Source organism: Gymnogyps californianus, chromosome 12 (assembly GCF_018139145.2).
Source record: "Gymnogyps californianus isolate 813 chromosome 12, ASM1813914v2, whole genome shotgun sequence".
Lineage (NCBI taxonomy): Eukaryota > Metazoa > Chordata > Aves > Accipitriformes > Cathartidae > Gymnogyps > Gymnogyps californianus.
Window position 1 is genome coordinate 22,664,816 of NC_059482.1, and position 25,721 is coordinate 22,690,536.

General features: G+C 65.4%; 1 protein-coding gene across 1 annotated transcript; it reads right to left on the bottom strand.

Annotated features, from left to right (window-relative positions):
• Window positions 1-744: 744 nt before the first annotated feature.
• Window positions 745-25,721, bottom strand: RIPOR1 (RHO family interacting cell polarization regulator 1). The gene is given in 24 exon segments (XM_050904040.1): window positions 745-1,728; window positions 2,770-2,860; window positions 3,166-3,249; window positions 3,361-3,557; window positions 3,936-4,094; window positions 4,236-4,397; window positions 4,567-4,702; window positions 4,867-5,041; window positions 5,415-5,554; window positions 6,254-7,066; window positions 7,937-8,077; window positions 8,279-8,408; window positions 8,638-8,786; window positions 9,004-9,129; window positions 9,339-9,382; window positions 9,461-9,524; window positions 9,611-9,763; window positions 9,872-9,925; window positions 10,455-10,478; window positions 10,798-10,876; window positions 11,216-11,365; window positions 13,684-13,810; window positions 25,465-25,549; window positions 25,551-25,721. Coding segments are annotated over 24 exon segments (3,552 nt in total). The 3' UTR covers window positions 745-1,630.

The window sequence follows — 25,721 nt, forward strand, 5'->3', positions numbered from 1 at the left end:
CCAATTCAGCTAGGCGAGCTCCGTTCCCGGCTCTCTGGACCCCTGCTTGGGGTCGGGTGCCGTGGTGCCTTCCCACCACAGGTACAGAAGACAGTAGAAACCAGGGCTGTCCCGGGAACAGCGACAGCGTTGTAACGCTGTCGCTGTTCCCGGGACAGCCCTGGTTTCGGTGGCTCCCTGGGCTGGGCAACCCCATCGTGTAGCCTCAGCGTAACCACCTCGTGTCACCTTGGGTGATGCTTCCCATGCCCAGCAGCCAAAGTTTGGGGACATCTCAGCAACTCCTGCAAAGCTCAGGGAAGGTGGAAACTCCTTCCATCGCTGAAAAGGAGAGACCTGCTCTCCTTCTGGTGAAACCAAAGGCCACCGTGGGAGCAGTGCCGATCCTCAGCTTTCCAAGCACCTGAGAAACACCCAGCTGAGCCCAGCTTTGTCCCTCAGCCCGCAAGCATTCCTCCGCGCGTTTATAAAGACAACATTGGAAATGACATTTAAATCCCCGCGGTGACAGCATCCCTGGAAGGCAGGACAGCGAGCCATGCTGTGGGACCGGGCAGTGCCACGCGTGGCCAGGGCAATCCTCTCTGCCCCGGTTGTGCCAAGCCAGGAGGGTCAAGACTTCCGTGCCCTGTGCTGGGTGACAGGTACCCTGCACACCCTCCAGCCTGCTACGCTGATCCCCCCCCCAGCTCACCCTGCCCCTGGGCAGCGGGGCCAAAGAAACACCCGCACAGCGACACCGTCACTCATTAAAGGTTTGTTTTTATTTCTGGTTTAAAATCAAAATTAGTCGTTCTCTGTAATTACATTATATATAGATTTATAGAGACATTATAGAAAAGAATTTTTTGCTTTTGTTTTTCTGCAAAAATCTGTAAATAAAAAATAAAATAAAACAAACAAACAAAGAAAAAGGTGGCAGCTTCTGTCCGTCCATCTGTCCGTCCCTCTGTCGCTCCTCCTGCCCCTGCCCTCCGTGGCGCTTCCCAACAGACCAGGAGAGGCTCTGGGCTGGGGCCACATCTCACTATGCTCCCTACAGCCACAGCCGGGGAGGGACAGGAGCACGTGGAGCTGGAAAGAAGAAACACCAGCAGAATATATTAATATATCATATTTCATTTTATTTAAGTCCTTGGGGACTCCAGGTGGCAAAGGGCAGCAGTCCCCACGGCCCAGGCAACTCCTGGAAAGAAACGGCGTGGTTTCCAAAGTGCAGGTCCTTCCGGGACAGGGCACGTGCCCTCGAGCAAGAGGAAGGCAAGAGGAGGCAGAGAAATCCGGTACGTCTCCCTGCCGCTCCGGTCCCAGCAGCTGTAGCCGACGAGGGGGGCAGGAAGGGTGGGCTCCCCGTGTATTTTAAATAGCGATCAGAGGGTGGGATGTGCAGCGAGCCCCCCCTGCCCAGGGGTGCGTACGTGGCACCCCGCGGGGCCGGTGGCCGGGGGCAGGGGAAGCGGTGCTCCGTAAGGCAGTGTGCGGCCGCGGCGAGCTGCCGGCGGGGGTAATACTGTGGTGTGCTGCCGAGAGCGGGAGCTGCAGGGTCCCGGCCGGCCCCAGTCCGTGCAAGCCCGGGCGGCCCAGCGGTGCCTTTGCCCTCGAGGGATGGCAGGTAGGTTTGCGTGGCATCTCAGAAAGCTGTACTGGCCATGCTGGCTGGTGCAAAGATCCTCGGGAGGCTGTCCAGGGTCTCCTCCAGCCGCCGGTGAGCTGATTTACCATCTTCCCCTGCAAGTACATGCCGTGGTCAGTGAGCCGAACTGCAGAAGCTCTGTCCCCTGCCCATCCCCGGCCTTTCCGGGTAAATGTGGCTAACGCCTGGCAGAGCTGAGCCGGCACGCTACGGCCACGGAGTGGAGACCTCTCTCGTCCTCCTTAGCACACCCTCGGGCAGGTCCCAGCCAGGATCCGGCTCAAAAAGCCCCCAGAGCTCCTGATTCAGATGTTGCAAATCCTGTTCTTCAGCTGCCTGCCGTACCCGTGCCCACGCGGGGCAGGGATCACCCACGTTTGGGCTGCAGGAGTGCTGGCTTGTGGAGAGCCTAGCTTGGGGCAAAGGGGCCAGGATTCGGGGCTGTGCCAGCTCCAGCATCTCAAACAGCTGCGCACATCTGCATGCACTGGCACGGGGATCCCGAGGGCTTCCCCAGGACCCCCGGGGCACACATAGGGATGCACACATCCACGCTACAAGCTGGCTCTGAGATCTTCGCCCGGCACCCCCGCACGCAAATCTGCCCGCGGCGGCCATCCCCAGCAAGAGGTGGTGACATGGACAATCTGCTGGGACGTGGGACACAAGGCGTCTACACGTGCCGGGATGCCACGGGGATGGGCTCTATGAACAACCAAGACACACAGACTCCAAAACGTGACATGGCTGACAGGCTCTAAGACGGAGACATTCGTGAGCAAAGCGGCAGGAGCGGGGACGGGGGGACGAGGACGGCTCACGTGTCCCAACCTGTGCAGCAGCTGCCGCAATCTGGAGGCCTAGAAACCCACTCAGATGGTTCTCTCAGTGCCATCTAGCAAATAATAAATAACAACCAGGCTTAGTGCTCCGTGGCCACAGGATGCCTGGCCCTCGCTGCCCGCTGCCAGCTTGCTCTTGCTTGGCAGAGCTTGGGGCATGATGAGCCAGAGTGCGCGGGACAGGCAGGGACCAGCCCGGGACCCCCTTCTCCCGCGGGCACTGCTGGCACCAAGAGATGCCGCTCGGGATGCCGTGGGTGGGGAGGGAGCCGAGAGGAGCAGCGGGACACTCACCGCACAGCATCAGGCTCTGCTTGGCTGCCTCCCGCACAGGCTCCTTGTCGGTTTGGCACAGGTAAACCAGCTGCTCGATGCTCTCCTTGGCCTGCAGAAGGGACAAGGGGCTGAGTGTGACTGGCAGGGCTGGCAGCAGGGACACAGCCCAGAGGGGAAGGCAGCACAGGGCGCTGCAGCCCCATGGTGCAGGAAAGTCCCTCGTTCTGTCCCTTCCCTCCCCATTTCCCTTCCTGCCCTGCCCCTGCCTGCTTCTCCGGCACATTTGGGGCACCCCCAGCTCCTCTCTCCCGGGAGCAGGAGGCTGTGCAGGTGTGTCCGGAGTCACCGGCCATATGTGATTCCTCTTCCTCCGGAAGATGCAGCTCTGCTGCCTCCTCCCCACGTCCCTCTCACCTTCAGGCAGCCCAGCGCCGCGCACCCTGCCACGCGCGTCTGCACCTCCTCATCCTCCAGCTGCTCCAGGTAGCACACGAGGGCCTGGGGGAGATGGGGTGGGGGTCAGTGCCACTGCCCGCGGCAGAGCCGGGGGGCAGCACCCCGGGGGCTGTGGCACCAGCCCACCTCGTCCTTGGCTTGCCCAGCACGTACCCGTTGGCGGAAGCGAGGGTTTTCTGCCAGGCTGCGGAGCTGGGCCGACACGGCGCTCACCACCTTGCTGTTGCCCTCCACGAGGAGCAAGCTCAGCGCCTTCAGTCCCTCCTTCTTCAGGCGACCCTCGGGCATGCGCTTCAGGGCACGCAGCACCACGTCTTGGTCGTCCGAGTTGAGGTTCTGCGCCAGCAGCGCTGCGGGGAGCCGCCGGCTGAGCCGAGGCACGGGGAGCCCGGCGGCACTGCCCGCGTGCCCCTGCCGCCACAGGGAACCCATCCCCGGGCACCCTGCACCCGTGCCGGGCAGAGGTGGCCCCATGCAGGGTGCCAACACATGGAGCTGCTGGGGCACCCAAGCCAAGATGCTGGGGACCTACGGCAAGGAGCCAGGGTGCTCAGGAAGGCAGCGTGGGAGTGGGCTGTGCACCGGATCAGACCTACTTGCCCACCCCAAGGATGGCTGAGCCTCTGGGTGATGCCTCAGGGCAGTCATGGTGGTGCTGCAGGGTGATCCCCTATGGTGATGCTCCACCACCCCATGCCATGGTCTAGGGAGGGTGAGAGGGCACCCACCTTCCTCTGCCAGCTCCATCATGTAGGTGTCGAGCACCAGGGCGCTGAGCGATTCAAAGTGGCTCCAGTACTGGAAGATGGTGACCTGCTCGCCCTGGGCGCTGCCGGGCCGCCGGGGCAGCCGCCGATTCAGCACATCCTCCACCAGTTTCACACACACTGCGGGAAAGGGCCGGGGTCAGCGTGAGCAGCAGCCATGGCCACCCCTCTGCAGGGCTCCTGGCACCCATAGGCCCCCACTCATGGTCACCGAGCGGAGCTGGCAACTCTCTCCCCAAACACCCCTGGGTGCCCACTCACCGGTATCAGCCAGGCCAGGGTTCCGCTCGTTGATGGGTGCTGCATACTGGGCGCTGAGCACCTGCAGGAACCGCTCCACGGGGCAGGTGTAGACGTTGGGCACCTCCACGCAGCGGTCCCAAAGGGACAGCACGCCCTCCTTCCGTGTCGAGAACTGCACCACTGCGGGGACAGGCGCTGTCAAGCCTCCCCGGGCCACGGCAGCGGGCGAGTGACTCCTGCCCTCCAGCTGGCATGGCCCCTCGCTGCCCAGCCGTGCCCACGAGGGGAGATCAGGCCCCACGCAGCCCCCGGGGCGGCACGGATGATCTCCTCGGCCACGTGTCTTTACCTTCGGCGGCAGAGCCGGCTGCTCCCGCTCGCTCCTCCGTCAGCTGGCACACGATCTCCAGCACCTGCGCCTCCCGCAGCAGCCTGTCCAGGGCGTACATCTCCCGGCACCGCAGGGGACCGAAGGTGCCTAGCTTCTGCAAGGCACGGCCAAACCGGGGACCTCAGGGACAGAGCTCACCGCCCACACCACAGCCTCCATGCTGTGGCAAGACACCCCTCGAGGCGGGACCCACAGCCCACCCCAGGGCTTCCCTCCCCAGGACATCTCCTGCCACCGTGCCCCGGCCCCTGTCCTCACCAGCAGCAGGCGGTTGCAGTTGTTGAGGTGAAGCACCAGGGCCTTATCCAGGAACTCGTTGCCGGTGCTCATGGGGTCGGTGCTGGCCTCGGAGCCGCTGCACATGCCAGTGTCATCTGCCCCCGTCTCGCCGGCGCTGGGGGCCCTGCTGCCACGCCGGGGTCTGCCAGCCCTCCTGCAAGCCAGGGAGAGACCGAGGCAGAGGGTCAGCGCGGGAAACCTGGACTTTCCCCACCCACAGGGGCAATGCTGGGCAGAGTTTCTGTAGGACCTACAGTACCACGGCATCAGGGCTGGGTGAAGGAGCAAGTCCCAGGGGCACAGCGCATGGAGGCTGCCTCCCAGCCCAGCTCCATGGAGAGATGCAGGGTGGCATTGTGCCACCAGAAGGGCCAGACCCTGCTGCTTCTCGAGTTGGGCCTGCCCTGAGCCGAGATGGGCCTGTCTAGATGTGCACGGGCACCTGGGAAGAGCTGGGCATCCCCCATCCCAACTGCCCCAGGGCCGCATCCTGCCCCACGCCCCATCCTGTGAGCCCCACTGTGTACCTCTCGTCTTGGAGAGGCTCTTCCTCGGAGCCCTCTGAGTCCTCCATGTCGGAGGTGTTGAGGAAGCTGAAGCTCTCCAGTGCATGCTCCACCGTCAGGCTGATGCTGGAGGCTCGGCTGAGGAAGACGCCCTGCTTCTGCTGCGGAGGAAGGCATGGCGGGGTTGGATCCTGGCTTGCCAGCCAAGACAGCCCTGCCACCTGCGTCCCTGGGCACTGCCATCAGGGATGGCCCCCTCTCCCCTTGTCACCAGGCACTGCCATCAGGGATGACCCTGCCACCCTCATCCCTGGGCACTGCCATCAGGGATGGCCCCATCCCCATCGTCCCCAGGCACTGCCAGCCGGGACGGTCCCATCCCCATCGTCCCTGGGCACTACCATCAGGGATGGCCCCATCCCCATTGTCCCCAGGCACTGCCAGCCGGGATGGCCCCATCGTCCCCAGGCACTGCCAGCCGGGACGGTCCCATCCCCATCGTCCCTGGGCACTACCATCAGGGATGGCCCCATCCCCATTGTCCCCAGGCACTGCCAGCCGGGATGGCCCCATCCCCATCGTCCCCGGGCACTGCCATAAGGGATGGCCCTGTACCCATCATCCCCCTCGTCCCTGGGCACTGCCATCAGGGATGGCCCCATCCCCGTTGTTCCCAGGTACTGCCAGCCGGGACAGCCCCATCCCCATCATCCCTGGGCACTGCCGTCAGGGATGGCCCTGTCCCCATTGTCCCCAGGCACTGCCAGCAAGGGATGGCCCTGTCCCCATTGTCCCCAGGCACTGCCAGCAAGGGACGGCCCCGTCCCCCTCACCCCCGGGTGCTGCTGGGAGCCCCTCACCAGCAGCATCTCCTCCAGGCGCTTGAGCTCCCGTTCGAGGGGCTGCAGCTCTGGGAACTGCCCCCGATAGTCGTCCAGGGCTGAGCCCAGGAGGCCGATGGCCTCCTCCAGACCTGAATCCACCACCTTCCCCCGTGGCACCTCGGGGACGCCGGCAGGCAGCAGCGGGGCCGGGATGGGCCTCTCCTCCGCGGAGGCTTGTGCCAGTGCCGCGGGGACCCCGGTGCCGCAGCCGCCCTGTGCTGGCGCCTGGCTCTGCACCGGCTCGGCCCCGCCGGCCTCCGCCTCGCAGGTGGTGGCCCATGCCACGGCGGCGCGGGGCTTGGCCTCGGCGCCCCTGTCCTGTCCTGCTGCCGCAGCTGCCACCGAGGCGCCGGGGAGGGGGTCCGCGTCCCGTTCGCCTGGCCCCATGTCCTCCGGGCTGGGCACGGGTTCCCAGGGGCTCTCCGCAGCCTTGGCCTCCATCGTGGCGTCCACGCTGGCCTCGCTGATGTGGCTCAGAGTCCGGGAGTAGGGCACGTGCCCGTTGGCCACCGCCTCCTTCTTACGGCTGCCTGGCTCCTCCGGCTGGCTCCCGGCAGGGGGGACGCCAATGCCGCTGGCCACGGGCCCGGCCCCGGCCTCCACTGGCTGCTGGGAGAAGGAGATCTCAATGGCGGGGGCAGAGGCCTGCACCTCGGGCTGCACGATGGGCTTGTGCGTGGCATGGCGGGCGCTGCTGGACAGCTGGGGGCTGGAGGAGTCGTCCGAGGACTCGGAGGAGATGGACCAGGCCGTGCCGTTCTCCAGCTCCTCCTGGCGCCGCAGCATGTTCTGGGGAGGGGGAAAATGGCATCAGACAAGATCCTCCTGCCACCCCTGCTCCTCCGGCTGCCTTCCCTTCAACCGGGGGCAGGATCCGGCTGAGCCAGAGGATACCGAGGCCGCTGTGACCACTGGCACAGGCTGCTGCACCGCCCTGGCTCTGCCGGCACAGCAGGACAGGCAGCGAGGACCTGGCAGACCACGGTTGCCTCTTCCAGCCCTGCATCTCACCCCACGCCAGGGGGGAGTCCGGCTCCCCAGGCCCAGCCACACACGCCCCGGAGCCCCGGGGTGCCAGCGGTTCCCTGGCACAGTGGGCACGACGGGGTGCGACATGTGGAGCTGAGGACACCAGCCACCATGGCTGCAAGGACGGCAACAGCTCCAGCACCAGCTCATGGGGGGCAGCACCGGCCATCATGCCAACGTCATGCCAGTGGTTCACGATCCCTGAACCAGTGCAACGCCAACGCCATGTTAGCGTCACACCAGCACCATGACAGCACCAGGCCAGTGCCACACCGGCACCGTCACACCAGCGCCAGCACCACGCCAGCACCATCACACCAGCACCACGCCAATGCCACGGCACAGCACACCAACGCCACCAGTGCAGGGACACAGACAAGCCTTCTACTCACTAGTGCCCGTCTCTCGCACAAGGGCGTGCGGACAGAGGAGCGGGGCCGGCCCGTGCAGTCCAGGCTCCCCTAGCTTGGGGACTGTCTCCCCAGGGCCAGCCAGACCCCGGCCTGGCAGGATCAGGCCTCTGGGCATCAGCGATGGCTAGTGAGTAGAAGACAAGGAGCAGCTACGGCTACTGCGGGATGGCCACACCGCTGGGCTAAGCTACTGGCCGGCTGCAGCCCTCGCACTTACGCGGCCCTGCTGCGGCCATCTCCCGAGCTCGGCCGAGGAGACATCGCCGCAGGAGCAGCTCTGAGACAGCTTCTCGAACAGTGTCTCCCGAAAGATGTCCAGCAAGGACCAACCATGCTTGTCGGCCGCCCGCCCCGGGCTCTTGGGCAGAGAGAAGAGGAGCTGTGAGCGTGGGAGGAGCAGGCGCCGGTACCGGGGACCCGTGGCTGGATCGCTGGAGAGGAGCTGCCCACCCCTGTGCCCGAGCCGTGCCACCCTCTGGGACGTAGCCTGGGCACACCCCTGCGTGGACCCCTCCACGGGCCACCTCTCCTGAGCAGCCCTGCCTGGCGTCACACTTACGTAGAATGCCTGTTCCCGCAGGGACGGCGTGTCAGGCGGGCTCTGGTTGTAGGTGGAGAACCTCTTGTTCACCGTGGAGGCCTTGTTGACAGTGCTGGCTGCCGAGGGCTGGTCGTCCTTGTCGAAGGGGCTGGGGAGGAGAGCAGGGAGGTGAGGGGTGTGTGCCAGCCTGGGGGGTCTCAACCTTGCTCTGCAGCAAGCAGGACACCAGAACCCCATCCAGTCCAGCTCTGGTTTTCCATAATTGCAGCCCCGTTTTGGGATGGAAGAGAGCCCAGGGCAGGCCACCTCTTGCCATGCCATGTCGGGCATCCCCAGCCCTGCCATGTGCTACCAGCAATGCCTGCTGAGATACCCACTTCCAGGTCACCTCCAGGCTGAGTTTGAGGGTGCCCAAGTCGTTGATATCCACAGCCACTACTTGGGGCAGAGCCGCAAAGAGGTCCTTGGTCTCACAGGACACATTGCCCACCACAACATGGTTGGCCAGGCTCTTTAGCTCCGTCACCTGGAGAAGGAGAGGGAGGAGAGGAGGAGAAGAAGCCATGGGCTTCATCTTATCCATGCTAGCTGCATGCATGCTGTGTGCCAGGATGCCACCACCGCCAGATGGCCTCCTCCCACCCCAGCGAAGGTAAGGTTTAGGTGAGGTCCTGGAGGGAAGACCTGCTGGGATGCAAGGTGGTAGCTGGCCCACACCATCCCTGCCCCTTTCTGCACTGTACCTTGATGGAGAGGAACTCGGTGACGAGGGGCAAGAAAACCATTTCCTCGCTGTCCCACACCTGCTTGCTGTTCACCTCGATGCGCCCCCGCAGCTTCCACCGCTGCCGTCCGTACTTCATGAAGATCTGGGGATGCAGAGGTGTGGGTATGGGGGAGATACAACACCGGGCTGGTGGGTGCTCTCCGTGTGTCTCCGGGCACGGCCAGGGACCCATGCCACCCACCACCACCCTGCAACATGCTCTCCACGCCAGTGCCCACCTACGCCCCCCAGGCACCCCAAGGACCACAGGGCAGGAGAAGAGCAGATCCCCACCCATATGGTCCCACCAACCTCATACTGGTCACCAGCACAAAGCCGGGCAAAGCCTGCCAGTCCTGCAAGAGAAGGCAGAGGAGTGTCAGCAGGCAGCAGGCAGGCAGACAGCGGGCCAGGGATGGAGTGGGATGCTTTACCTTTCATCCGGACGTGGAACTCCCCCAGCTGGCTCTCCAGCTCGTTCTCCAACAGACACATGTTCTGGGGACAGACAGACAGACAGCACCCATCAGCAGCCACCCATGGGACCCAGCACCCTGTCAGCCCACCCCAGCCGGCTGCCTCACCTCCGTGTACTCCTTGTAGCCCTTGCTGGCCTCGGCCAGGCTCTCGCGTGCCTCCCGGCTGCCCGGCGAGCCCGTGCTGTAAGCCTTGACCATGTTGTGGGCTCCATCGCGGAGCCGCCGCTGGATGCAATAAGCCTCGTAGAGCTCATCTATCTGCAAGGACAGACCCAAGCTGCAGTGAGGGGCAGGGCGAGGGACAGCACGGCCGTCCCAGCGCTGCACCAAGGTTGCCCCAAGGTGACCCCAGTCCCCAGCTCTCACCTTGCTAGCATGAAACTCCAGGCGACGCAGGAAGCGCTCAATTGACTTCACTTGCTGGAAAAGCAGAGGAGATGGCGTGAGCGGCAGCCCAACCCCTCCCCAGAGGAGCCGCAGGTCAGGATGTGCCCTGCTGCGTGCCCGTGCTGTGGCTGGGACAGGTCCTGGTCACCAGCCCTGCCTGGGAGGTGCAGGGTGGCAGCCGGCGGCAAGCGGAGCAGAGGCTGCGCTTACACCCACGTGCTGCAGCATCCTCCAGCCTGCCCTGCTCCGGAGGGTCCCCCAGGAGACAGGCCAGGCTCCGGGGTGCTCTTGCCCCAGCCTTAGAGCTAACCCAGGCTCAGCACTCACCAACAACGGCTTTTGTTTGCCAGAAGCAGGTTACAGGCCCCTGCCTGTCTCTGCTTCATGCCCTGCCCAGACCCACCTTGCCCGCAGAGCCCCGATCCCACCCCGCAAGGCCCTCTGCCGTGCAGGGGACGAGGGGCGGGCAGCGGGGCAGCACAAGCGGAGAGGGGCTGGCAGTAGCACATCCCAGGCGCTAGGAAGGGGGAGACAAGGAGGACGGGGCGCTGATCCCGCTTACCTTATCCAGATCGTAGAGAAAGCCCTGGAGGAGAGAGGAGAGGGATAAGATGCAGCACAAAGCCAGCTCTGCCCACCCAAGGAGACCCAGCACATCGCACCCACCACCCGTAGCATGTCGGTGGGGACATGCAGCACCCAGCCAGGGCTGGAGAGTGCATGACAGTAGGACAGGAGCCCCATGCAGTCCAACATCAGAGCCTGGGCTGGCCTCTGATGTCCCCACAGAAGCAGGCTCTGCCCCAGGACAAAGACGGACCACGAGCTGCCCCAGCCGTGCCCACAACCCCGGCCACCTGCCCAAAGCACCGCTCCCTGTAAGGCTCTTCCCAAGCGACACTCACCAGGCGTGAATTCCTCTTGGACTCGCGGATCTGGGTGCTGAGCTTCTCCAGTTCCAGCTGGTGCACCTCCAGGTAGGCTCTGGGGGCAACCACACCACGGGGGTCAGGCTGGGACACCGTGTCCAGGGCTCCTGCCACCCACAGACCACACCAACCCAGCACATCTGGCCCCGCATCCCCACTCCCCGCTCCAGCGCCCAGGCAAGGGAGCCCACTTGTGCCACTCTATGTGGGATGTGGTGGGATGCAGGACCCCACGCAGCTCCGGGACCCCCAGGCACTGCGCCCAGGAGACCTGGCATGTCCCTGCCTGGTGAGAGCGGAGACCTGCCAACCCCAACCCATGGCAAGCTGTCCCTGTGCCCCTCAGGGGCTCCCTACCTCCAACCACCCGGCCACGGGGAGCCCCAGCACTTACGTCAGGCCCTTCTTGAGAGCTTCGTACACTTCGTCCAGGCGGTTGGGCTGAGGCACCTTGGGTGGTGGGGATTTGTGGGACATTGAGAACATCCTACTGACCCTGGAGCCAGTCTTGCGGGAGACGGTGGGGGTGAAGGGCGAGAGGTTCCTGGGGAGAGAGGCAGGCAAACCCAGGGCGGCCGGGGTCAGCACACAGCACCGGGGTCCACCTGGGTGCCCCAGCCTGCTGGGCACTCTGTCTGAAGACAAGAAGAAGCTCCGGGATGGAGGTCTGGTCCGCCCGGACCTGCCTGCCTCTCCCAGGAATCCCCAGCAGCCAGTCTAACCGGCCAGCGGGGCTGGGCGAGACGGGGCCATAAGGCTGGGCAGTGCTGCCTGCAACGCATGTCTGCAGCAGCCCCCCCTCCCTGCCCCCGATGCATTTGGCTGCCCCAAAGCCATGGGAAGGACAAGGAGAAACCCGTGAAGCTGGCAGTGGAGAAGAGCAGGGAATTAACCCCGTCCCAGCGGGGTCAGAGAGGCTGGCCGTGGGGTAGCCTCTGCGGAGGTGTGGGGGTCCCAGGCACCGGTTGGAGGGAGCGAACGCAAAAGGGGCTGGCACCAGCCGGAGCCAAGCTGCGCTTCTGGAGTGCCTGTGGGGACATCTCCAGCCCTGGCCACCCTCCAAAAGGGCCATGCTCTGCTCCGTTGCCAGCACCCCAGGTTGCCAGGGGCGTGGAGATGTTCCCTGTGGTCTGGGCACTGTGGCAGGGTGACACATGCCACCATCAGCTTGCTGCCCTACCGCCGTGCGCTCCCAAGGACAGGCAGGGATCCCAGCGGGTGGCAGCATGGGAGCATCCTAGGGACAAGCAGCCCTGTCACCCCATCACACAGTGCAGCGACATGATGCTACGCCTCTCCAGATGTCACCAAACCTGCCGTATGGAGCTGCTGTTGCCTCCACCTGCCCCACCACCGCCTTGGGGACCTCCCCCGGCCGACCCGAAGGGATGCCGACCCAGCGCCCGGGACCCGAACACCACCCTTCCTGCCTTGTGCAACGGAGTTGCTCCCCAGCCCAGCGAGCAACGCCCCGCTCAGACCGGCTCTTCCCTTCCTCCTTCCGACGCATCGTCACGCCACCGGCGCCCAGGAGACACCCTGGGCTCCTCGGTTCCCAGCTCCGCGCCGGACCTCCCATCCTGTGCCGCTCTTTGCAGGAGTGGCCAAAAGACTTCCCCGAAGCATCGGTGCGGGGAAATTAATGTCTTGGCCTCCTCCCAAGCCAGAGCGATGGGTAAGCGCTTGATTTCCACCATCCCTCCTCATTCCCGTCCTCCAGGGCCCCTGGAGCCATCTCCCACAAGCACCTCCCCACCAGCCACTTGGCTCCAGGCATCCAAAAGTCCTCCCTCTTCCCTGTCCCCAAGCGAGCCCCTCTGGCACCCCCAGATCCAGCGACGTGCCGGTGGCCTGGAAAGTGTCACTTGGCCCAGAGGCTGGACAGGACCTGGGGACAAGAGCCAAGCAGGGCTGGAGGTCTGCTCCTAGGCGTAGGGAGGCTCTACCTGGGCTTGTGGCCACCCAGTGAAGGTGCCCGTAGCCTGGCAAGGCAGCTTGGCGCTGCTTTCCCCAGCCATTTGGCTGAGAGATGTCTCTCCCTCGGCACCGGTGGGTGCACTGGGAGGTAAGGAGCCTGGCTGGGTGCTAGGAAAAGGGATTAAAAGCATTAAAATGCCGTAGTCCCGCAGCCCAAACCCGTGGCATGCTCATGTCCCGAGAACCACCTGCGAGAGGGTAGCCAGGAGCTAGGGATGGTGCGGAGGAGGGTGGCGGGGATGAGCAGCGCGTGGGGTGGTTCTCACCGACGTGAGGTTCAGCAGAGAGGAGGAGGAAGGGTATGATGGGACCATAACATCGGCAGCGGCCAGAGAGGATGAGTAGGGAACGGCTGCTCCTCGCAACGCAGCTGACGGGCAGCCAATAAAACCTTTCAGCAACAGGTTTGAAATGACCCGGAGGAAACCCTGATTTTGAGTGAACCCGGCACTCAAACCCCGAAACCGGCCGCCGCGGGATGTCAAGGCCGTCGAGACGCAACGCTTCAAAGCCACCCCAGCTCCTTCACCACACCCATTAAACATGATGAGATGGTCACAGGGAAGCTCTTAAAGAGCTGGCTGAGGAACGAGGGCGAGCTACCCCTGCCCCCTCCATGCTCTGGTGGCCACCAGCCACCCAGCCTGGGACACGGCACAGCGGAGGGTTGGGGTGATGGGCTCTGTCTCCCATCTGGCCTTGATGCTGCCCGCAGCCCGCCGTGCAACATCCCCTGGGGACTACAAAGGTCCCTGAGGGAGATGCCGGGATAGCGGGTTGGGAAGGTGCCTCGGGATGTGGAGCAGGTCCCACCACCACGCCCGAGCCTATCCCCGTCCCCGTCCCCGTCCCTCATGGCAGGCAGCATGAGCACCCATCTCCTACCTGAAGGGCCGGTCGGCTGTCGAGTTCACTCCGGCGAAGGACTGGCTCCTATTGATCTTGGTGACGAGGACTCGGCGCTGCGGGCGCACAGACAGTGACATCGTTGAGTGTGACCTGGAGGGCCTCCCTGGGGGACACGAGAGAGCAGGGTCACCAGCAGCAGGGTGGGGAAACACACGCAGGCAGGGCTGCCACCGGGTCCGAGAACAGCACCCATGGACCTGGGTGGCTACAGCACCCATGGGCTGGGAGCCTTCCCTCCCTCTCAGCCCAGGGACGCTCCTGGTGGCACCAGGGACGCAGGTCCCGTGATGCCCCCAGCGATGGTGCCGGTGCCCTGCCCTGGGTGAAGAAGGGCTCCGGACACTGTGAGCACTCAGCGGGGACAGACAGACGGATGTGTCCCAGCTTGGCCCCATGGGAGCCGCAGGAAGGGGCTGATGCCCAGTGCCTACCGTGGCCCTTCCCAGACATGACCACGGCAAACCCTCCGCTGTGCCCCAGCCTGGCCACCTCCTCCTGAACCCCGCCTTATCCCATGTCCCGCTGTCGCCCATGTCACCCCACTGCAGGGGCAGGAAGGGCGCGGGGCCGGACCCGGCCGCCCAGCCCTTCGCTGTCTCCGCGCTTGCTTCCGCTCGCTCCAGCAACCAGGAGGGAAACCCACCGGCAACAAAGTGCTTTGGAAAGTCCCCGGCTTTGCCAGGAGCTCTGCGTCGGGGAAGGAAAGGCACCGTTCCCTGCCGGACCCTGGAAAGTCCGCATGGGCAGCATGTGTCCAGCCCCACGGCCACTGCAGCCCTGCCCTCTGTTCCTGGCAGTGCCAGAGACGGTGCCGGGAGCCCCGAAACCACTGCCTGTACCTGCCTGTCCCCGCGGCGGCTGGTGCAGTCGATGCCAGCCAGGACTGAGCAGATTTCTGAGTCTCGGGGCCCGGACCCGGCTGCCACCCCACGTTGCAGGGAGCATCGCTGCAGCCCTGGCTGGGGCTCGGGGAGGGAAGCCCAAAGTACAAGGCAAGAGCAGGGGAGTGAGGGGCTCCTCCCGGCCCTGCCACCCCCAGCAGTGCCAGCTGGGCACGCAGAGGAGCCCAGCCCACAGGGCAGCCGCCGGAGCAGGGCAGAGGCTGCTGAATGCTCCGCTTCAACCCCGCACAGCTTCCCCGGCTGGCAGATGGGGCCAGAGCCACCTCCCCACACCTTAAGGGGCTTACTCTGCCTTTCCTCCTGCCCCCAGCACGGCCGGCAGCGAGCCCCTGGCCCCAGCAGCACCAGGGACGGCACGGGGACGCAGGCGCTGCCGGGGCTCCCGCCGCCATCCCCACTCCTTCCCCCGGCACAACGGAGCCCAAGAGCCCAGCTCGAACCAGCCCAGTGCGGCACGCACGTGCTCAGCCGCTGGTGGGCATCCCCCCAGCGCTGCGCTCCCCGCCGCCCTGCAGCCATGCCGTCACCTTCCCGCACGCCAGGCTGGGGCCAGGCATTCGCAGCGCCCGGGATGAGCCAAAGCCTTTCGGAGTCAAAGCCAGCCACCGCCGATAACCTCTATCCCAGTGGAGCCGGGACGCAGCAGGTCCATCTGGTTCCCCCTTGGCATTCAGGTCCCAGCCCGGGACCACGGAACCGCTCTGTGGGTCCCACCGCCTCGGCGTTATCTCGGTGCCAGTCCCTCCAGTTTCCAGGACAACGCTGTCCCAATTAAGCTCATTAGGAGGAGCTGTAATCCCTGGCAGCCCGGGCAGATTACCCTCTGCAGGGCTCTTTAATCTGCTCCCCACGGAGCGAGTAAGGCCCGTGGCACCGGTGCTTGCTGCCCCATCTGGGCGTTACAGCGGCTCATCCATAGGGAAAGCACCCACCACCCCTAAGACAGGGCTTTCCACGTGTGGGGCAGGTCACAGCTCCTACGGGGTGAGCATGGCCCTGCCAGCCCATCCTTCTCCAGCCCACGTCGCCGTCTGGGGGCATAGGGGGGCTCTAAAGAGGGTCACCCAGGCAGGAGCCTACGCTGGAGAAAAGGATGCTGAGGGTGTCGGAGGGGAGAAGGATGCTGAGAGCATCGCAGGGCAGAAGGATGCTGGGGGTGCCGCGGGGGAGAAGGATGCTAGGGGTGCCGCGGGGGACCAATGCCCCAGCACAACTCCCCAGGAGAGTCAGAGCAATCCCCAGCCGCTCACCCAGACCCCTCACAGGCTCCAGCAGCCCCCTGCACCGCGCTGGGTCGTGCTCCAAGGCACCCGAGGCTCCTGCACTGGCACAGAGAGCAGTGCCACGAGCGGTGGCCGCTGACAGGACCACATCCCTGCGCTCCAGCCCAGGGACCGGGCTGTCCCCCAAAGACCCCACCGTGAAGCACCGCACCACAAGGCCAGATCGCCGGCAGGATGCGTACAGACCTGAGTCGGCAGCAAGGGACGGCGCAGCCCCGGCATTTGCTGCCAGCCAGCCCAGCACCCAGCCCTGGGCGCTGCCAGGTCCTGCCAGCACCAGCCTGTCTACCGTGGCACCCTGCGTCCCCAGGCCTGGCACCCTGCAGCCCAGCTCCTGTGCCAGGACCCCAAACCCCCTTCAAGGAGGGGGATACCGTGCCCCTGCTTTGCAGGAGCGATGCCCTGGGAGCCCCAAGGATGCTCGAGCCCAGCACACGTGGGCAGCCAGCCGTGTGCCGGAGGGCAGCGCTGCCTGCATGAGGCAGGGCAGGCAGGGTGTGGGGTCTCTGCTCCTGGCACGCTTGGCTCACGGGGGAGGAAAAAACCCCGGCGTGGTGCATTCCTGACATTACCGAGATAAGAGGTACCTGGTACGGCAGCGGCATGGCCAACCCCGGTCAGGAGCAGAGCCCGGGGCACGCTTGGAAGGGGCTGCCGGCCGCCACATCTCGCCCAGGCCGGTGAGCCCTGTGCCAGGCTTACCAGGAGGCTGGCACCAGGCAGAGCACCGGCACACTCGTGTGCCTGCCATGCGCTGAGCCCCAAGGACATCCCTCCCTCTCCTGAGAAGGAGCCGCAGAGGTCCTGCCCCAAAGGTCCGGTCCCTGCCAGCCCCACCACCCCTTGCCCTTAATTAGGGCTTCGGTGCTAACGAAGCTGCCTCCCGACCAAGCTTTTCACCTTGCCGTGCCTGCGCCGCAGACCGCCTGCAGCTCTCCCGGCGTAGGAAACGCAATCCTGCGAGACCGTCCGTCTGTCCGTCCTCGGCCAGCGCTGCCTGCGGGCAGCGGCCGAGAGGGCAGAGCAGCCAGATGTGAGCAGCTGGGTGGGCAGTGCGGCAGCGGGGGGGCTGCTGGAGCCCACCCCAGGGCTCTCCAGCCCGGCTGCCGGCTCCTCTCTCCACGCTTGGTGCTCTGGAGATGATTGGGATCCCAAGAATGCTGGTCTGAGCGGCGGAGGGGGCAGTCCGACCGGCTGGGTTGGTCCCAGCTGGTTTCTGTTTCCGACACTCAGACACCAGCCTCAGGTCGCTCCGGCGGGTTTATCAACACTGCCCTGGTCGGAGACGCCCCAAACTGGCTCCCCCCGAATCCCCAGCCCCGCAGCCCTTGGAGCTGGGGGTGTTCTGACCAGCATCTCCAGTAATGTCACTCACTGGAGGCCAACAACGCCTGGGGTGGCTGACCCAGCACCCTCCAGCAGGGGTGGGTGCTGGCCCCAGGGAGCGGCACCCATGACCAGCCAGCAGCACGCGCGGCCACCCGAGGGGATTCCCGAGGAGGGGCTGGCAGGGCTGGGCTGTGGTCCCCACGCTGATGGCACTGCAGCCGCCTCCCCGGGCACAGCAGGGTACCAGTCTCCCCCAACGAGGGCACAACACGGTGGCCATGGCATGGTCCCTCCTGCCCACGGCTCGGTCACCCAAGCTGTCTGTGGCAAGCCGGGGGTCCTGCCACCCCATGCTAGTGACACAACCCGCCCCCCGGCCTCAGCACCCTTGGGTGAGCGTCCCTTGGGCACATGGTGGGGATGACCTCGGGAGCCTGCGAACTCGGCCCGTTGGCACGGCTCCCTCCAGCCCAGCCGCTGCGTCCTTGTTTGCACAGCTGCGTCCCCGCTGCCCTAACCCAGGCGCGTACCCCAGCCCCCCGCCGGCCCCTTCCGGCCCCGGGACGGCCCTTGGCCGGCTCCCAGCGTGGCCTGGAGCCGCTCTTCCCTCCCATCACCCCTCATCCCTCCCCGGCACAGAGGATGGAAGCATCCGGGAACCAACGCCATGCTGTCTTGATCACAGGGAACCTGGGATGCCTCTTCCCTGACCTCCTCCATGCTCTGCCTCTCCTCCGGGCAGGCAGGACCCCCCCCCCCGCCTACCCCCTGCGCCGGGTGAGGAGAGGGATTGGGGTTTTTTGGGAGTCGGATGAGTTAGTGAACGGCATCCCAGCTCCCCGTGACTCACCCGGGAGGGAAACTCCCGGCCATAAGGTCACAGTCCCCGCTGGAGCAGGGGATGGCGGTTTGCGTGCTGCGGGCGGGGGGCTGGATGGGTGCTGGGTGCTCTCAGCCCCGCGGCGGTGGGGGCACGGCAGCGGTATCCACCCTCGTGGCCGCGGGAGGCCGGCTGGCTCCTTGGGCCGAGTGGGAGGGCGGCAGGAAAGGGAAGGAGCTGCGAATGGGAAGAATTGGAGGAAGTGCTTATTTACCCCGCGGAGTATCCCCGAGGAAGGGCAGGGCACGGCGCAGGCAGATACTCACAGCCAGCTCCCCAGGGGGGGGCTCGCAGCCTCCCGCCCCGCCACCCATCCCACAGGCTCCCAGTTTGCAGCCAGAGGGGGCTGCAAGCCCCAAACTGGGTCCCAGGGACATGGCTACTGCTGGGGCAGGGGAGTTCCCCAGTGCCTGGCTGAGCTCAAGCCCAACCTGTTTTCTAGGACGGCTCCTTAGAACCAGCCCAGGACCACCATAGTCCCAGTGAAGTGGGTGCCCCACCACCAAAGGCACAGACCGAGCACCCAGCCAGGATCCCTAATGGCTTTGGAGGCCTAGGGCATTAACTCCATGCCCTGATAAACTGGCCAGGGGCACCAGATCCTGCTCCTGAGTGGGCTGTGACCCCTCTCAGAGGTGCTGAGCAGAAGACAGGGCTCTGGCATGATCCTGCTGGGGTTGGCATAACCTTGCGAAGGTCCCACATGCTACCTTCACCCCCACCTGCTCATCTCCAGGATGCTCTGTTGGGTACCAGCAGCTTTCCCCTAAAATCCTGCCCGGGCAACATGGTCCCTGTGCATGAGAACAGCGCTAGGACCCCCCGTTCTGCCTAGGTCCCCTGGGGCCGTGGTGCCAGGGATGCTCCACGCAGAGCCGGGCTCTGTTTGTCCTCATTAGCACGGCCGCAGACAAGATTTGGGGGGCAAAAGGGGGAGAAAACCAATTTGCCGAGGAAAGCTGTGCTGCCGTGGCATTGGGGTGCATCGCCCGGGAGCAGCGGGCAGCCGTGGCCCCTCTCCTGCCTTGAGATGCGGAGCCTGGGTCTCAGTGTGGGCAACGGCAAGGCTGGGCAGCCAGCGGGTCCTATCCTGCCACGGACACCCCGTCCCCACACCCCGTCGCTGCATGCCGCGGTGACAACCGTGTCCCTTGCAGGTGGTAGATCCCCGTCCCTGGGGAAGAAGAGCTCTCCTCCCTGGGGAAGTCGCTCACCCAAAAAAGCTCCCTGCGAGCCCGGGGGGTAGGGTGGAGGGCTCAAAAGCCCCCCTCAAACAGCTGGGGGTCCCCAAATTAATGGTGTTTGCCGGGGGGCCCCGGTGCCGCCAGCGCTCGGTACCTTTCGGTTTGCCATTCATGGCGGCCTGCGGCAGCACGTCCCCCTCGGGCTGGGGTCAGCGTCCCGGGCGGCTGTTGCTCTCTCATGCCGTCCGTCCGTCTGTCCGTCCGTCCGCCCGTGTGCGGGGGCCGGGGCCGGGAGGGCTCCCCCCGGGCAGCAGTCTCCTCCCACGCTTCCCCTGCCCGAAGGCTGACATCACTGCCCAGCGCCGCAGCCCCGGCCGCAGTGACTCAAGGGCTTGGGGACGGGAGAATGGAGGACGGGAGGACAGAAGGACGCCCGTACCCCTTGGAAGGAAGGAACCCCACCAGCACCGGCTGCCCCGGGAGCAGGGATGGCACGGCTCGGTCCCCATCCTTCCCTCCCCACCACCCCCTTGGGGAAACTGAGGCACGGGCACAGGGGAAGGGACCACATTGCAGGTCACCGCAGCGCAAACTCCCCCACCAGCCCCTTCTCCGGGTTGCTTTAAAGCAGGGGGAAGAGCAGGGCTGCAGCCTGCGCCGAGCACCGCAGCGTCCCCCGCCAGCCACGTGTGCCACGCCGGCCTGGTGCCAGCCAGCCCCCCGCGAGACTGCTCCCCTCGGAGACCCCCCTTCCCTCCGGCACCCAGGGCAGGCCACCAGCCAGGGAGCAAACACCGCCCTGCCGAACACACCGCTGGCCCCGAGCTGCTGCCGGTCCCTGCTTCGGGGTGGGGGGGATGCTCCGGGCACAGCCCCTCGCCCCTGCCGGCTCCGCTGCAGGCAGGCACAAAGCCGTGGGCAGAGCGGGCAGCCGACGCTCACACCACTGCGGGGAGCAGTCCCAGCAGCCCTGCTGCTCACTTCTGCATTGCTTTTTTTTAAAAAAAAATATATAAAGATATATATAATATTTTTTTTTAAAATATATAAAACTGCCATGGCTTTGCTGTGGGCTTCCCACGGCATGCATCCCCGTGGCATGCCCGTGGACACCCTGCAACACCCAGGAGCCGCTGGGAAAAGAATTTCCTTGCTCAAATGTCCCCAGTTTGTGTCGGCTGGGTCTCCAAAGCCTCAGAGGGGCTGGCTTCAGCCAGGGCTTCCTCGCAGGGTTCTCCAAAGATGCTGGGTGCCATTCCCACGCAGGAACCAAGGATACCCCCTGCCCACGGGGGTCCAGCTCCCACGGGGCAGTGTGCTAGACCCACCTGCCCTCCATGCCAACCCCAGTGGCCGGCAGCACCTCCCAGCCCCACAACTCCCTGGCAGAAAGCACAGGGATGTCCTAAACAACCAGGGGACTCTGTGGCACAGATGTAACCCCCCCCCTCCAGCACCGTAGGTCCCTGCATGGGTCCTGGTCCTGGGGTACCCGGGCCTGGCACCCCCCTCCAGCTCTGACGGAGGAGGCTGGAGCAGCCAGCTCCATCCAGGCCGGGACCAGCTGCCATCACCACGTCACCGGGGCAGGAAAAGACACCTCCCTCCCAGGCTCCTTTCCTGTTTGCTGCTGCTTTTAGAGAGAGGTCAGGCCAGGTTTGGGAGGAAAAGCATTGGGGCAGAGTCTTGGAGGGGTGATCGCAGAGATGGGGTGCTCCCGGACACCCTAGAGGGTGAGCCAGTTGTGGGGCTGCTTCCCCAGCCCAGAGCTGGTCCCCCTCCTTGCTGGTCCCTGTGCAGGATGGGGCCAGCACACTGCAGGGGAGGAGAAGCGTCTGGGGCTCCCTTGGAGGATGGCATGGCTCCCCCACCGTGGGCACCCATGCACGTGGCTCCGGAGCCAGCCACAGGCAGGCTTGGCAAGCTGGGGCTTGCAGTGGTGCCAGCAAAGAGAGCTGCGTCCCAGGGCACCCTTGTCCTGGTGCCTGGGTGGGTGCCTGGGTGGGTGCCTGGCACCAGCTCCGCTGGGAGAGCAGCTGGGAGAAGAGCTGGTGAGACTGGGCTGGCTGTGAGCCGCATCCAAGGAAAAACCATCCCAAGACTGGCAAACGGAGGCATCTTGTCACCCACCTGCCTGCAGCCTCCATGCCAGTGTCATGGGCATGGAGGGGAGCCAGCAGCCCAGCACCCCGCAAAGCATGGTGTGGGGGGACCCACGTTCACCCCAGCCTTCAAGAACTTGCATGAAGACCGTGTCTCCTACCTCGCCTGGATGGGATGCATCCCCCCAGCTCTCCCCACCGACAGGCAGAGTCCCGACCCGGCAGCTGCCGTGGGCAGGGGGCCACTGCCCGGCTTTTCACCCCTTCCTGCTTCTCCCCAGGGGAAAGCATGGCTCCAGACACCACCCCGGGACTGACCAGCCTTCTGCAAAGCCTCCGCCGCTCTGGCAGCCATGCGGAGCCGGTGCCCGGCATACGGCCAGGCAACGCGCCCGCAGCGACGGCCCATGCCAGCTTGTTTGTTCTCATTAAAGGTTAACAAGAAAGCCACGCTGAAGCTGCCGAGAGCCGCGGGAGAGACGTTCCCCGGTGCCACGCAGAGTGAAGGGATGTCCAGGCTTTCCTACCAGAGGGGTGACAGCCAGGCTGTGCCGCTTGCGGGGACCCTGCCTCTCCGTAGCCCTGACAGCAGCCCCGTAAAATGGCCGTGGGGCAGTTGATAGCGTGGGCAGTGCGGGCAAGCTGTGTGGCACAGCACCATCCTGGGCATCCCCCACGGGGAGATGGCGGTAGCAGGCAGGAGGTGGGGTCGTGCACTCAAAAGCTGGCAGAGGATGCCAGAGGAAGACATGGGCATGTGGCGTCAGACATCTCCCCCGAGCACCTCACGGCACCCTGCACGGCACTCCGGCAGGGCTTGCCAGCTCAGGGACACCTCGCCAAGGGAGGGCAGAGGAAGGGCACGAGCCACGCCAACACCGCCAGGGCCTGGGCAGTAATTGAGTTAAATGAATCTCGCAGGGATTTGTGGGCACAGGGAAGGGGACAGCCCCATGGCCCTGCAGGGCACTGGTCACCCCCCCCCCCCAGCTCAGGGGACTTCCCTGGGTGCTCACCATCCCAGCTTGGCACGACCAGCCAGGGCAGCTGCCTCCATCCCTCCTACGTGACAGGGATATGGGTGTAACACCCCAAGCGCACCCTTTTTGTGGGTGTCCCTGTCATGCCCTCCTCTCGCCAGGCCTGGGGACATGCCCCGAGCATCCCCACCCCAACCACAACAGCTGAACATGCAAACAAAACCCTCCGTGGGCAGCCATGCTCGGACATGCATGTAGAGCCATGGCCAGTCCGTGTACAGGCAGAAGAAAAATCCAGACACCCCAGGAGGACATTCCCACTTCCCTGCCCTCCGTGGGATACAGGGGCTGGCTTCTCAGAGACCCCACGTCCTGCCAGCGCTGAGTCCTGGGGAGGTTCCCTGGCTGCTCCCTGCTGGCCCCGGGACCACCGGCACCGAGGCTGTGCCCACCCAGCATCACCCAGCCCCTGGAGAAGCCACCAGCCCCAGGAGCACGCTCCCCTGGTGGCACCAGAACCAAAGGCCAAGGTGATGAAGAAGCTCTTTCAGGCTGTTCCCGGACAAGCGCTCCTCAGACACGGACACCCTTGCACGGCTGGGAATGTCACCGCAGCTGGAAAAGCGGCACGAAAGGGCCCAGGCCGGCCTCAGCGGGTGCACAGCGGGCAGAAGTCATCGCTGGCCAAAAGAGGCTGGGGAGATGAGTGCCAGCACGTAGGCACCAGCCTGATGAGGGGCCAAAGAGCTCCTGGCCACGGGGGAGACCTAGGAGGGGGCAGGAGGTGACAATTTTGGCACAAAGACCCGCTGTTATGGCTTGAAGGAGAACCACGGCAAGTGACCAAGTGACTTGTGGCCAGGCAAGAGCCAGTCCTGGTCTGGGAAAGCCCGGTCCTAGAGCTGCAGATGGTCACCCCCACCACGGTGCTACAGCCGACCCCTCCGACTTTATTTTTTGCAGAAAGCGGCAAAGCCAGCTCCAAAAAATCCTGGCAGCCCAACGCCGCAGATCACACACGGAGTTTTTTCTGCAGGGTTGATGCCCTGAGGGCTGGAGAAGGACCAGCCCTTGTGCCAAGCCAGGCTCTACCCGCAGCCGGGCTGGCACCAACGCCGCCAGCAGCATCCCTTGCCGGAGGGGCCGGGCACCCCGCATCCGGGCACCGGGGCTGTGACAGACTCGAGCCCTCCCTCCTCGCTTCCTCGCATCGTCCCCACACGGCAGCAGAAATAGAAGCGATATAAATGGCAGCCCTATAAATAACCCCAAAGCACGAGGCGGGGAGCTCGTCCCAGCCCGGCAATGGCCTCAACCCACGCAAAGCCAGGGCTTGGTCTGCCTTTGCCGTCCCCCGGGGACCCCAAATGCTAGCTCCCTGCCCGCGACGGGTCTCCCAGGTCCTGTCCTTTAAGTCAGAGCCATGCCAGGAGCTCCAACACGCCTGCTGAGCCTCAGCCACCGGTGCAGGCTGGAGCCCAGCACGGTGGCATGCCTGGGGGACGTCCCCACATCCCTGCCCGGCTCCTCTTGGGATAGCAGCAGGCACTGGATGATGCCTGCTCCGGGCACGCCGCAGCAATCCAGGCTGCAGATTCCTGGGCAAAGCTGGAACACTGGCCAGGAGCCTCAGGCAGGGTTTGGGAACAGATGTCCCCGTCCCCACCACCGTCCCTGCTGCAGATCAACAGTTATCCCCCCGTTGCACCCCAACACCCACCTCATCAGCTGCCCATCCCAGCGTCCCCCATCCCTGCCCTGCCCAGCGCTGCCCACGTTCCCACGCTCAACCCCATCACGTTGTGTCCTCCCCGGGGGGCTCGGCCACCACCACGCCACCTCCCACCATGGCTCCTCTCCGCCCGGGGGGCCGCGGCGATGCAACGGGGACCTCCACCCGCCGAGAGCAGGCAACGCCGCCGGCGGCAAGCCCCTGCGCTGCCTGATTTTGCACGGCGTCATAGCCTCACGTCCCAGCCCTGCCCGGGGGACGCAGCAAGGCTGCTCCTCAGCCACCAGCCAGGAGATAAGTCCTCGGCCAACACGGGGTCTATAGGAAGGCCGGGACTTCCCGGTGCCCTCAGTAGTCTCCTCTGGGAATCTGGCAAGGGTAGAACCCGCTGAGGCTGTTTGCAAGCCCTGGGACGGCTGGAGGTGTGGCAGGGAAAGAGTTAATGGTGTGAGGCCTTCCCAAGCACTTCTTGGCAGGCTGGGGAGGGCTGGGAGATAGGAGGATCGGGCCAGCAACAAAGCAAGATCTGTCTCATTAATTCCTCCGAGCATTCCTCCCTCCGTCACCCAGGAGGAGGAGGCAGCACCCAGCTGACATGGTGCACCCAGGTCCCTCGGGAGCCTCCCCCCCCCCCGGGGTCCTGCTTGGGTGCAGGGTGTGATGGGGGGGGGGGGAGATGGGTGCAGCCCCTCCTCTGGGACCGATGGATGTCCGGCACTAATGGATATCTGGCAGAGGCTCGGGCAGGGCCCTATATGGACACGGGCAGCTTCCCCTTTGCCTGCCGTACCCCTGCCCAGCCGTCCCGAGGGAGACGGGGCCGGGCACGGCTCATGCCACCCGCTCCTCCGCAGAGTAAAACAAGCGCTGCCATCCCAAACCCGGGAGCGAAGCGGCGGCCGGAGGAGCCCACGCATCCCGGACAGGGGCTGGGGGGAAACCGAGTGACATTGCGGGGGTGCTCGCCCCGATATCCCGCAGTCAGGCGGTTCCTTCTCCGGGCGTCTCCGGCCAACGATCCCAGCCCTGCCGCAGGGTGGGGAGCAGCCCTCCGAACCGCAGGGCGATGGGGCGGAGGAGCGGAGCCCCTCGGCCGCGTCCCCGTCTCCCCGTCCCCACCCTCCCCACCGGGACTGAGCACCCCCCTGCGTAGCTTTGGGTGCCCACCCTGGGGCTGGGCGGCGGGTGGCAGACGAGGTCGCTGGCAGGCGGTGGCACGCGGCGACGTGGTGTGTGTCCCCCCCCCCCCAAGGGTGTAGCCCTGCTAAAGCCACCAACCCCGCTCCCCCCTTAGCCCCCCGTGACCGGCGTCTCCCCTGGGGCAGGCGGTGTCGCCCAGGGTGCGGAGGTGTCGGTGGCACTCACATGTCCCAGGAGAGGCGGGGGACGACGCGCGGGGCGAGAGCGGGCCTGGCTCGGTGCATCCCCTTTGTTCCACTCCCATGGACGGGGAGCAAGCGGGGAGTTCGTGCAGGCTCTTGGCAGCGCCCACCCCGGCTCTCTCCATGGAAACGCGGGAGCCATGTGATTTCGGCAGGAAACCACGGCAGAGCCAGCGCCAATGGCGGCTGCATGGCCGGGAGCGCCTCCCTCCCCGAGGAGACCGCTGCCGCCACCGCCAT